General features: G+C 45.7%; 1 protein-coding gene across 1 annotated transcript in view; it reads left to right on the plus strand.

The window, feature by feature from the left end:
* Positions 1 to 12870, plus strand: part of DNAH8 (dynein axonemal heavy chain 8) — a 418964-nt gene that overhangs the window by 219753 nt on the left and 186341 nt on the right. Inside the window, exons 41-43 of the mRNA XM_073556422.1 lie at positions 6880 to 7041; positions 7214 to 7438; positions 9963 to 10135. Of these exons, the coding sequence (XP_073412523.1) occupies positions 6880 to 7041; positions 7214 to 7438; positions 9963 to 10135 (560 nt within the window). The remainder of the gene's footprint in view (positions 1 to 6879; positions 7042 to 7213; positions 7439 to 9962; positions 10136 to 12870) is intronic.

Genomic DNA, 12870 nt, shown 5'->3' on the forward strand with positions numbered 1-12870 from the left:
AGTGTGTTCCTCCGCTCTGCAAGAGTCTGTGTCTTGTGGCCGCATTGCTCAGTGACTTTGAATGCTGTGTCGCAGAGTATCAACTCTGCTATTACCATTTATCCGATTGACTGAACATTTATCTGGACTTATATGCTATACTGCATTCAGATCATTAATACAATATTGCTTGCGCAACCCATTGTGTCTGTAGTCTCTTTGACCTAGCCACTGGTGTCCAGTTGTCTCCACTAGTATCGTGACAGGATACTCAAGCCATAAAAAATGGATGCCGCTGGGTCAGAGACTTTAGAAGTGCGTGTTAAGATGCTAAATAATATCACTGCCACTGTACACGCTGAAGTGCAGACATGGAAGAACAGAATAGAAGGCCTAGAGGGGCAGACTAAATATGATATGCAAGTACTCAGTCAGACCCTTCAGGAATTGCGTGGCCGAGTTGCGGCTCTGGAGGCACAATCTCAGGCTTCTGTTCCTGCCATCCCCAAACTACCGCCATTTAGGTTTGGTGGCGACCGAGACAAATACCGTGGGTTTCTGAACCAGTGTCGTTTATACTTTGCTGCACATGTCACACAGTTTCCTACGGACCGATCCAAAGTATTGACTGTCATCATGTTGCTGACTAATAAGGCTCTTGCCTGGGCAAACCCTCTGATAGAATCACAGGATGCATGTCTGAACGACTTCAATATGTTTATCGCCGCCATGGGGCAGATGTTTGACGATCCGAACCGTGGCCTTACAGCTGAGACGGCCCTGCTGAATTTGCGTCAAGGTAAACGCCCAGTGACTGAGTATGCTATGGATTTTAGAAGGTGGGCTCAGGACACCACCTGGAATAGTGCAGCAAAGTACTCAATATTTAAGAAGGGGTTGTCCAGTTCTATCAAGGACGAGCTTGCACGTGTGGAGGCTCCCACTGCTCTAGGTGATTTCATCAATCACTGTATTCACCTAGACGCTCGCATCTCCGAATGAAAACTAGAAAGGTGGTCTGAGATGAACCGCAGCAATAAATCGCTTCTTCCTTTCCTTCCTAAGGAGAATCCGGACCCAAGTCCTCAGGAGTCCGCACCTGAGCCGATGCAGGTAAATTCTCTACGAAGTCGAGTAAGTGACAAACGGAAGGAATTTCGCTTCAAGGAGAATTTATGTTTTTACTGTGGGAAGTCAGGACATTTTATTATCAACTGCCCCAATCGTTCTCGCAGGACAACTGCAGCCGTGGTAGAACGCAACTTCTCTGAATCATACTCCATAACTTCCGAATCAGGGCCACCCGAAATTGCAGCAACCGTTCCTGATTATGACTTTTCAGATATGAACTCTGTTACATCCGAAACGATACTACCCATTAATGCTGTTATTCTATCTTCTGCAGTTTCATACCCTTGCAATAAGAAAAAAGATTCACATTGTTACCTTCCTATCAAGATCTGGATTGACTCCCGTTGGGTGGACAGTTCCGCCATGATAGACTCTGGGGCTAGCGGTAACTTCATGGACACTTCTTTTGCCAAAGAATATGGAATCTGATCACAGAGAAGAGTATCTTCAATTCTGATGGAGACTGTGGATGGGTACCCTTTGACCTCGGGGCCCGTAGCCCAGCAGACTGAACCACTGAAGGTCCTCATGGGAGATGATCACCAGGAGAAATTGCCCTTCCTTCTGATTTCCTCTCCACATTTCCCTATTATCTTGGGTTTACCCTGGTTGCAGGCTCAAAATCCCATCATTGACTGGGAGACTAAGAGATTACGCTTCCCAGCTAAAGAGGTAACTTCTGAGAAATCGATTAATCCATCTCCAGGCAACCCATCATGGGACCTAAGGTTACCGGCAGTTTATAAAGAATTTTCGGATGTGTGCGATAAAAATAATGCAGATAAATTACCACCACACCGCTCTTATGACTGCCCAATCGAGCTTCTGCCTGCTGCTTCCATTCCTTTTGGTAATATTTATCCATTGTCCGGTCCTGAGCTCAAGACTGTCAAAGAATATATAGACGAGAACCTGTCTAAGGGATTTATACGCCCTCATCCTCTCCAGCCGGTGCACCCATCTTTTTCGTTAAAAAGGATGGATCCCTCAGACCCTGTGTTGATTACCGAGAAATTAACAAGGTAACCATCAAGAACCGCTACCCCCTGCCATTAATTCCGGAGCTTCTCGAGAGAGTTCGTCAGGCCAAGGTCTTTTCAAAATTGGACCTACGCGGGGCATACAATCTAGTCCGTATAAGATCTGGAGACGAATGGAAAACAGCATTTAGGTCTCGATATGGACACTTTGAGTATTTGGTCATGCCATTTGGACTTTGCAATGCCCCAGCAACTTTCCAACATCTAGTAAATGATATTTTCAGGGACATTCTTGATCTTTTTGTCGTAATCTATTTGGATGACATTTTGATTTTTTTCTAGCTCCATGGAGGAACATCAGCAACATGTCAAGACTGCCTTGCAGCGGTTGAGGGAACACCATCTGTACATCAAGCTGGGGAAATGCGAATTTCACAAGTCGGAGATCCAATTCTTAGGTTATGTAATTTCCCCACAGGGTCTGAGTATGGATAACAGCAAGATCAAGGCGATTCAGAAGTGGCCAATCCCCAAGAACGTCAAAGAGGTCCAACGCTTCATCGGATTTGCTAACTTCTACAGACGTTTCATCAAGAACTTCTCTGACATCGTCTCGCCCATCACTCAGTTGACACAGAAGAAGACAGCATTTATTTGGTCCCTTCAAGCCCAAGAAGCATTCTCTCGGCTCAAGACCGAGTTCACGTCAGCACCGGTACTGATCCACCCTGACCCGGAACTCGCCTTCATTATTGAAGTAGATGCCTCAAACTGTGCTACCGGGGCTATACTGTCCCAAAGAACAGGTGAGAAGAATTTACTTCATCCTTGTGCTTTTCTTTCCAAGCGACTGTCTCCTGCCGAAAAGAACTACGATGTAGGAAATAAAGAATTACTGGCTATCATCGCCGCCTTCAAGGAGTGGAGACATCTTCTGCAAGGAGCTTCACAGCCGATCGTGGTCCTCACGGATCACCGCAACCTTGAGTTCATCAGGTCAGCAAGATCCCTGACCCCACGGCAGGCCCGCTGGAGTCTTTTCCTTAATCAATTCAATTTTACAATCTCTTATAGACCAGGTTCGCGCAATGGAAAAGCAGATGCTCTATCCCGGATGTACTCCACTGACGCTGTTCCAGATGCTCCACCTAAGACCATACTTTCTGATTGCAATTTTGTAGGAGTCATTCATAATCAAGATTTGTTGCAGGTCATCAAAGAAGCTTACAACTCTGATCTTTTCCTGTCTCAGCCATCTGATGAGATAAGCCTTCTTTTTAGGAATGGAGTTTGGACTCGGGAACGGAGCCTCTACATTCCTGAAGCCATGAGGTTAAGAGTGTTGAGATTGGTTCATGATTCTAAGGTTGCAGGGCACAGAGGAATTCAGAAGACTCAAGAATTCTTATCTCGCTTCTTCTGGTGGCCAGGTTTTCGGACGGATGTCCAGAAGTACGTTTCATCTTGTGAGGTATGTGCCAAATTCAAGGTTCCACGTGCCTCCCCTACTGGTCTGTTACAGCCTTTGCCGGTGCCGTCTCGCCTGTGGGGATCTATTACTATGGACTTTATTGAAGAACTGCCCCTTTCCAAGGGAAAGAGTGCGATTTTGGTGGTGGTCGATCGCCTGACCAAGGCGGCCCATTTCATCCCTTGTTCCGGTTTACCCTCTGCGAAGGACACTGCTGACCTAATTATCCAGAACATCTTTCGCCTGCACGGGGTTCCGGATGAAGTTGTTTCTGACCGTGGAGTTCAATTTACTTCAAAGTTTTGGCGAAGCTTTTGTTCAGCATTAGGCATAGAAGTTAACTTATCTTCTGCTTTCCACCCACAGTCCAAGGGGCAGACAGAATGTACCAACCAAACACTAGAGCAATATCTTCGCTGCTACATTTGCCATTTGCAAGATGATTGGGTAAGGCTACTCCCATTGGCTGAATTTTCTTATAACAACTCCCAGAGTGCCTCCACCAAGCAGTCTCCATTCTACGCTAACCTGGGATATCACCCTAGCATTCTCCCCAGATTACCGGTAGATACATGTTTACCAGCAGTTGCCGACAGGATCTCTTCACTTCAACAGAACCTTAAACTTCTGAAAGAGACTTTGGGTTCCGCACAAGAGAGGTACAAGAATGCAGCTGACAGATTTCGCAAACCAACACCAACATTTAAGGTAGGAGATTTAGTCTGGTTATCTACGAAGAATTTAAAGATGAAGATCCCTTCCCCTAAGTTGGGACAGAAGTACATCGGTCCCTATAGGATCAGTGGCCTGGTAGGTGCTGTTGCATGTTGCTTAAAACTCCCAAGAACACTGAAGATACATCCTGTCTTTCATACTTCCCTACTAAAGACTGTAGTACCAAATCCTTTTCCAGGACGTTCATCTCCTCCTGATCCCGTTCTTGTGGATGGTCAAGAGCAGTTCATCGTTGAGAGGATTCTGGATTCAAGAATCTACAGAAATCGACTGCAGTATTTGATTAAATGGCAAGGCTATTCCTCAGAGGAGAATTCCTGGGAACCCGTGGATAATATTAATGCCTCCCGACTGATTGAGCAGTTCCATCAAAGGTACCCTGGCAAGCCTGGTTTAGGGTCGTCCGGAGGCCGTCCTTGAGGTGGGAGTAATGTCAGTATCTAGTCCTAGAATCTGTTTTTTCTTGCCCTTAGTTAACATGGATTTTGATGTTTCACAAGTCGGCCATCTTGCTTCCTGCCAAAGCTGTATATAAAGCCAGCACCTGTTCTGTTTCATTAATTGAGTATTATGTTTTGGACTTTGTGCCGCTGCAGTCCCAAGCCTGGACTTACTATCCCTGTTGGTCCTCTCTTAATGGCAAAGTCCTCCGTCGACCTGCACGTCTGGATCCCTGCCTGCTGACCGAGTGATTGCTGAACACTTGACTTCAGGAACCTCTGCCTGACTACACCGGCGGTGAAGTATGAACTCCAGCCAGCTAGTGTGTTCCTCCGCTCTGCAAGAGTCTGTGTCTTGTGGCCGCATTGCTCAGTGACTTTGAATGCTGTGTCGCAGAGTATCAACTCTGCTATTACCATTTATCCGATTGACTAAACACTTATCTGGACTTATATGCTATATTGCATTCAGATAATTAATACAATATTGCTTGCGCAACCCATTGTGTCTGCAGTCTCTTTGACCTAGCCACTGGTGTCCAGTTGTCTCCACTAGTATCGTGACAATCAGCTAGTAATTTCCGCTGTTTAACAGTTGACATCAGATGCCGCTGACCATTTGCTGCTGTGAGGCACCGCTTATCCTTTACATCAGGATCTTGCTGAGCAGCGGCGCCAACAAAGAATAGGACTTTGGGAGGATCTGAACGCCCAGCCCCAACAGCCCCCTCACACTGCTGCGGCTTCTCAACTAAGTGATCAGCGGCAACTGCATTCAGGGGCTCCGATTGCTGCGACTCCTGGTGGAGCCTCTCACCCCCAAGTCCTCTGATGTGCAGGCCGATTGCTGATTTCTTCTGTCCTCCACTGGCTTCATCCGGGAAACAGAAGCCTGGGACTTGGCTCCTTCACTCATCCCAGGAAGCCCACTCCTCCCCTGGGTAGGAGAGAGAGCAGGTCCCTGGGTGGAGAGGTGTTGCATCTCTGGAGCTCAGGAGCACAAAACAGGATCAGCAGCGAAGACACGCTCAATTAGCACAATGAGCAACAGCTGAACAGAGCTGCACTCACTATTCTGCTGGTGGAGTCACTGTGTACATACATTACATTACTGATCCTGAGTTACATCCTGTATTATACTCCAGAGCTGCACTCACTATTCTGCTGGTGGAGTCACTGTGTACATACATTACATTACTGATCCTGAGTTACATCCTGTATTATACTCCAGAGCTGCACTCACTATTCTGCTGGTGGAGTCACTGTGTACATACATTACATTACTGATCCTGAGTTACATCCTGTATTATACTCCAGAGCTGCACTCACTATTCTGCTGGTGCAGTCACTGTGTACATACATTACATTACTGATCCTGAGTTATATCCTGTATTATACCCCAGCGCTGCACTCACTATTCTGCTGGTGCAGTCACTGTGTACATGCATTATATTCCTGACCCTGAGTTACATCCTATATTATTTTCCAGAGCTGCACTCGCTATTCTGCTGGTGCAGTCACTGTATACATACATTACATTACTGATCCTGAGTTACATCCTGTATTATACTCCAGAGCTGCACTCACTATTCTGCTGGTGCAGTCACTGTGTACATACATTACATTACTGATCCTGAGTTATATCCTGTATTATACCCCAGCGCTGCACTCACTATTCTGCTGGTGCAGTCACTGTGTACATGCATTATATTCCTGACCCTGAGTTACATCCTATATTATATTCCAGAGCTGCACTCACTATTCTGCTGGTGCAGTCACTGTGTACATACATTACTGATCCTGAGTTACATCCTGTATTATACTCCAGAGCTGCACTCACTATTCTGCTGGTGCAGTCACTGTGTACATACATTACTGATCCTGAGTTACATCCTGTATTATACTCCAGAGCTGCACTCGCTATTCTGCTGGTGCAGTCACTGTGTACATACATTACATTACTGATCCTGAGTTACCTCCTGTATTATACCCCAGAGCTGCACTCACTATTCTGCTGGTGCAGTCACTGTGTACATACACTACTGATCCTGGGTTACATCTGCACACTTTCTCCTTCCGCCTCTGTAATATACACATTTATCTCTTAGTTGTGTGACAGGAGATGACAGCAGGTGTTTTTCAGTTGGATCGTCCGGTTTGGGCCCAGAGTCCAGTCGAGTATTGGTTGGGGAATCTTCTTCTCATGCAGCAGAGTTCATTAAATGGAGTCATCCGATCAGTATGTCAGCGGATGAATGATGATGGATTTCAGCTTCTCAACAGTTTTCACAACCTTCCAGTGCAGGTAAATGCATTTTCCATCCTTTATCTTACAGAATTGTCTGCTCAATCCTCTGGCCAGCGTCTGTTCTGGCGCTCAGTGTGGGGCCCTATCACCTCTCGTCGCCGTACCTGGTGCAGTGTATGTGATCCCTGCTCCTCCCGAGCTCATGGAGATCACAATGTCTTTATTACAGGTCTGCATTGTAAGCCTTCAGATATCATGGACACACGACGCTGAAGAGGCTTTGTGTGCCGCAGCCGAAGATAAGAAAGTCATGCACAGCACCAACAAGAAGTTTCTAGAAATCTTGAATGAACTAATACATCAGACGGTCCACAGCATGAGCAAGTATCAAAGGCTGAAGACTGAAAGTCTGATCACAACTCACTTACACCAGAGAGACGTCTTCAATGACCTGGTAATGTTATTATTATTATTATTATTATTATTATGCATTTATATAGCGCCATTTATTCCAAGGCGCTTTACATGTGAAAAGGGGAAATATAGACAAGTATAGTAAGCATGTGTAAGACAAGGGACACACAAGTACATAAAGAATGTGATTTGGTGTGTAGTGTCAGTATGTCTGGTGTATACAGGGCCATATAGTGATGTGGTATGTAGTGTCAATATGTCTGGTGTATACAGGGCCATATAGTGATGTGGTATGTAGTGTCAGAATGTCAGGTGTATACAGGGCCATATAGTAGAATCATAGAATCGTAGAGTTGGAAGGGACCTCCTGGGCCATCTGGTCCAACCCCCTGCTCAAAGCAGGATTCGCTAAATCATCCCAGTCAGATGTCTGTCCAGCCTCTGTTTGAAGACATCCATTGAAGGAGAACTCACCACTTCTCGTGGCAGCTTGTTCCACTCATTGATGACTCTTAACTGTCAAAAAGTTTTTTCTAATATCTAATCTGTGTCTCCTCCCATTCAGTTTCATCCCATTGCTTCTAGTCTTTCCTTGTGCAAATGAGAATAAAGATGATCCTTCTACAATATGACAGCCCTTGAGATATTTGTAGACAGCTATTAAGTCTCCTCTCAGTCTTCTCTTTTGCAAACTAAATAATCCCAAATCCTGCAACCTTTCCTCATAAGACAGGGTTTGCAGACCGGTCACCATTCTGGTTGCTCTTTTCTGAACTTGCTCCAGTTTGTTGATGTCTTTTTTAAAGTGTGGTGCCCAAAACTGGACACAGTATTCCCGATGAGGTCTCACCAAAGAGGAGTAGAGGGCAATAATGACTTCACGTGATCTAGACTGTATGCTTCTGTTAATACATCCTAGAATTGCATTTGCTTTTTTTGCTGCTGCATCACACTGTTGACTCATATTCAGTTTGTGATCTATTAGTATACCCAAGTCTTTTTCACATGTGCTGTTGCTTAGGCCTATTCCTCCCATTCTGTATATGCTTTTTTCATTTTTATTGCCCAGATGTAGTACTTTGCATTTTTCCCTGTTAAAAACCATTCTGTTAGTTGCTGCCCACTTCTCCAGTTTATTTATATCTTTTTGAATCCTCTCTCTCTCTCTTCTCTAGTATTAGCTATCCCTCCTAGCTTTGTGTCATCAGCAAATTTAATCAGTTTGCCCTCAATTCCTTCATCTAAATCGTTGATAAAGATGTTGAACAATACAGGGCCCAGGACAGAGCCCTGTGGTACCCCACTTGAGACATTCTTCCAACTGGATGTGCAGCCATTTACGACCACTCTTTGGGTCCGATCACTAAGCCAGTTATGAATCCACCTAACAGTTGCCTTGTCCATTCCATACTTAGTCATTTTTTCAATAAGGATTTTATGAGATACTTTGTCAAATGCTTTGCTGAAGTCAAGATATACTATATCTACAGCATTTCCTTGATCCACCCAATCAGTGATTCCATCATAGAAGGAAATTAAGTTAGTCTGACATGACTTATTAGTTACAAACCCATGCTGACCCATGATGTAGTATGTAGTGTCAGTATGTCAGGTGTATACAGGACCATATAGTGATGTGGTATGTAGTGTCAGAATGTCAGGTGTATACAGGGCCATATAGTGATGTGGTATGTAGTGTCAGTATGTCAGGTGTATACAGGGCCATATAGTGATGTGGTATGTAGTGTCAGTAAATCAGGTGTACACAGGGCCATATAGTGACGTGGTATGTAGTGTCAGTATGCCAGGTGTATACAGGGCCATATAGTGACATGGTATGTAGTGTCAGTATATCAGGTGTACACAGGGCCATATAGTGATGTGGTATGTAGTGTCTGTATGTCAGGTGTATACAGGGACATATAGTAATGTGGTATATAGTGTCAGTATGTCAGGTGTATACAGGGCCATATAGTGACGTGGTATGTAGTGTCAGTATGCCAGGTGTGTACAGGGCCATATAGTGACGTGGTATGTAGTGTCAGTATGCCAAGTGTATACAGGGCCATATAGTGACATGGTATGTAGTATCTGTATGTCAGGTGTATACAGGACCATATAGTAATGTGCTATGTAGTGTCAGTATGTCAGGTGTATACAGGACCATATAGTGTTGTAGTATGTAGTGTCTGGATGTGGGGTGTATACAGGGCCATATAGTGATGTGGGATATAGTGTCTGGATGTGGGGTGTATACTGGGCCCTATAGTAATGTGGTATATAGTGTCTGGATATCAGGTGTATACTGGGCCATATAGTGATGTGTTATATAGTATCAGTATGTCAGGTGTATACAGGGCCATACAGTGATGTGGTATGTAGTGTCAGTATGTCAGGTGTATACAGGGCCATATAGTGATGTGGTATGTAGTGTCAGTATGTCAGGTGTATACTGGGCCATATAGTGATGTGGTATGTAGTGCAGTACTAGCTTGTATATTTATTTTGCTGCTCTATATCATCGCTCTGTACGCGGCTTTATTGCTCTTATCTCATTGTTGTAGGTGAAGTTGCACATCCGATCGGCAAAAGACTTTGAGTGGCAGAAGCAGAGCCGCTTCTACTTCAAGGGTTATCTGGACAAAGTGCTCGTGTCCATCACAGAAGTGGACTTTGTGTATCAGAATGAATTTCTGGCCTGTACTGACCGGCTTGTCATTACACAACTCACCGATCGGTAAGTTTTCCGTGTGGCTGTCATTGCCCCAAATACAATGTGCTTTAAATCAGGGTCACGCCATGTTTGATGTGGATTTTTTAATAGTAAATTCTGTAACAAAAACTGTTTGAAAGACTGGTAAAAGTTTTGAACAACTTTTGGCGAGGATTTGGCCCAGAACTCTGGTGGTATGTAGTGACGAAATGCCAGGTGTATGCAGGGCCATATAGTGATGTGGGGTATAGTGTCAGAATGTCAGGTGTATACAGGGCCATATAGTGTTGTGTTATGTAGTGTCAGTATGTCTGGTGTATACAGGGCCATATAGTGATGTGGTATGTAGTGTCCGTTTAACCGCAATGGTTAAACTCTTCAATATTGTGCTAAGTGCCGGCTACTTCCCTCGTACCTGGAATCAAGGCCTCATCACACCCATCCACAAGAATGGGGACAGGTATGACCCAGCCAACTACAGAGGCATATGTGTCAGCAGCAACCTGGGAAAACTGTTCAACAGCATCCTGAACAAGAGGATCCTCAGTTTCCTCACCGAGCACAACATCCTCAGCAAGAGCCAAGCAGGGTTCATGCCAAACCACCGCACTACTGACCACATCTACACCCTGCACAGCCTCATTCAGAGCCACGTCCACAATACAAAGAACGGGAAGATATACGCCTGTTTCGTGAACTTTAAAAAGGCCTTTGATTCGGTGTGGCACCCAGGCTTATTCCTGAAACTGCTGGAGAGCGGAATAGGAGGAAAGACCTATGATGTTATCAAAAGCTCCTACACCGAGAACCTCTGCAGTGTGAGGGTGAACGGCAGAAGAACGGCCTATTTCCAGCAGAGCTGGGGAGTCAGACAAGGCTGCAGCCTAAGCCCAACGCTCTTCAACATTTACATCAACGAGCTGGCTACCGCTCTGGAATCTTCCACAGCACCAGGTCTCACCCTCCACGACGCGCAGGTGAAATTCCTGCTGTATGGAGATGACCTGCTGCTTCTGTCACCAACCGAGAAAGGCCTCCAAGACAACCTGAAAATCTTAGAGAAATTCAGCTCCACCTGGGCACTACCGGTCAACCTAAAGAAAACCAACATCATGGTGTTCCAGAAGAGAAAGAGAAAATCAGACCAGCACCCTTCAATTATCCTCAACAACTGCGCCCTTACAGGAACGGACAAATATACCTACCTAGGCCTAGAGATTCACCGATCAGGGAGCTTCAAACAAGCCATAGAGACCCTGAAAGACAAGGCATGCAAAACCTTCTATGCCCTCCGAAGGAAACTACCATCTAAAGCCACCAGTGAGGGTCTGGTTAAAAATCTTTGACTCTATCATCGCCCCAATCCTCCTGTATGGCAGCGAAGTCTGGGGTCCTCACACCTACCCAGACTGGTCAAGGTGGGATTCAAGCCCAACAGAAATATTCCACCTGGAATTCTGCAAGCACCTTCTCCAAGTCCATCGGAGCACCTCCAACAGTGCTTGCCGGGCCGATCTGGGCAGATTCCCTCTACTCCTAACGGTTCTAAAGAGGGCACTGTCATTCCGGGCTCACCTACGTAGGAGTAATCCAAGCTCCCATCACCATAAAGCCCTGACACATGTAGGTGAAACAGAAAAACCAGGATCCTCGGAACAGCTCACCCAATCCCAACCTGACCAGAACACCAATCACAACAACCTGACAAAAGCTGGAATCAGGAAGATGGTAGACGAAGGCCAGGAGAGGTTCGTACGTGACTGGAAGAACGACATCATCAGCTCACAGAAACTGACCATGTACCAGAGTCTACAGAGAGACTACAGACTGGCTCCATACCTGGAGAAACTCCCAGACCCCAGAGACCGCAAGATCCTGAGCCGGTATAGACTCAGTGCCCACAGTCTGGCCATCGAATCCGGCCGACACAGGCAGAGCTACAAGCCCAGGGAGGAAAGACTGTGCCAACACTGTGACCAGGAGGCCCTGGAGGATGAGACCCACTTCCTGCTACACTGCTCCAAGTACTCAGCAGTGAGGGACACTCACTTCGGGAGACTCACATCTCTTCCCGGATTTCACCACCATGAAGGAGGAAGAGAAAACATATATCCTGCTGGGGGAAGAAGAGAGAGCAGTGGAGATAGCAGTGCAATATGTGAGCGAATGTCATAGACTGCGAGAATGAGAACTATGATATGCCATGGACTTCTATGGCCCCCACCCTGGATATGCCCCAACCCCCCATCCACCTTCCCTATGCCAAGGACTTCTATAGCCTCATCCTGGATCTGCCCCCATGCCCCCATCCACCTTCCCTATGCCAAGGACTTCTATAGCCCCATCTTGGATCTGCCCCATCCACCTTTCCTACAGTCCCTATCCCTATTCCCTTCTGTACACTTGCTTTGGCAAAACTAATGTGTATTTAGTCCTGCCAATAAAGCTTCTTTGAATCTTGAATCTTGTGTCAGTATATCAGGTGTATACAGGACCATATAGTGATGTGGTATGTAGTGTCAGTATGTCAGGTGTATACAGGGCCATATAGTGATTTGGTATGTAGTGTCTGTATGCCAGGTGTATACAGGGCCATATAGTGATGTGTTATGTAGTGTCAGTATGTCTGGTGTATACAGGGCCATATAGTGATGAGGTATGTAATGTCAGTATGTCAGTATGTCAGTGTATACAGGGCCATATAGTGATGTGGTATGTAGTGTCAGTATGTCAGGTGTATACAGGGCCATATAGTGACG

This window comes from Dendrobates tinctorius, unplaced genomic scaffold (assembly GCF_039654945.1).
Source record: "Dendrobates tinctorius isolate UK_male_01 unplaced genomic scaffold, ASM3965494v1 ptg000232l, whole genome shotgun sequence".
Lineage (NCBI taxonomy): Eukaryota > Metazoa > Chordata > Amphibia > Anura > Dendrobatidae > Dendrobates > Dendrobates tinctorius.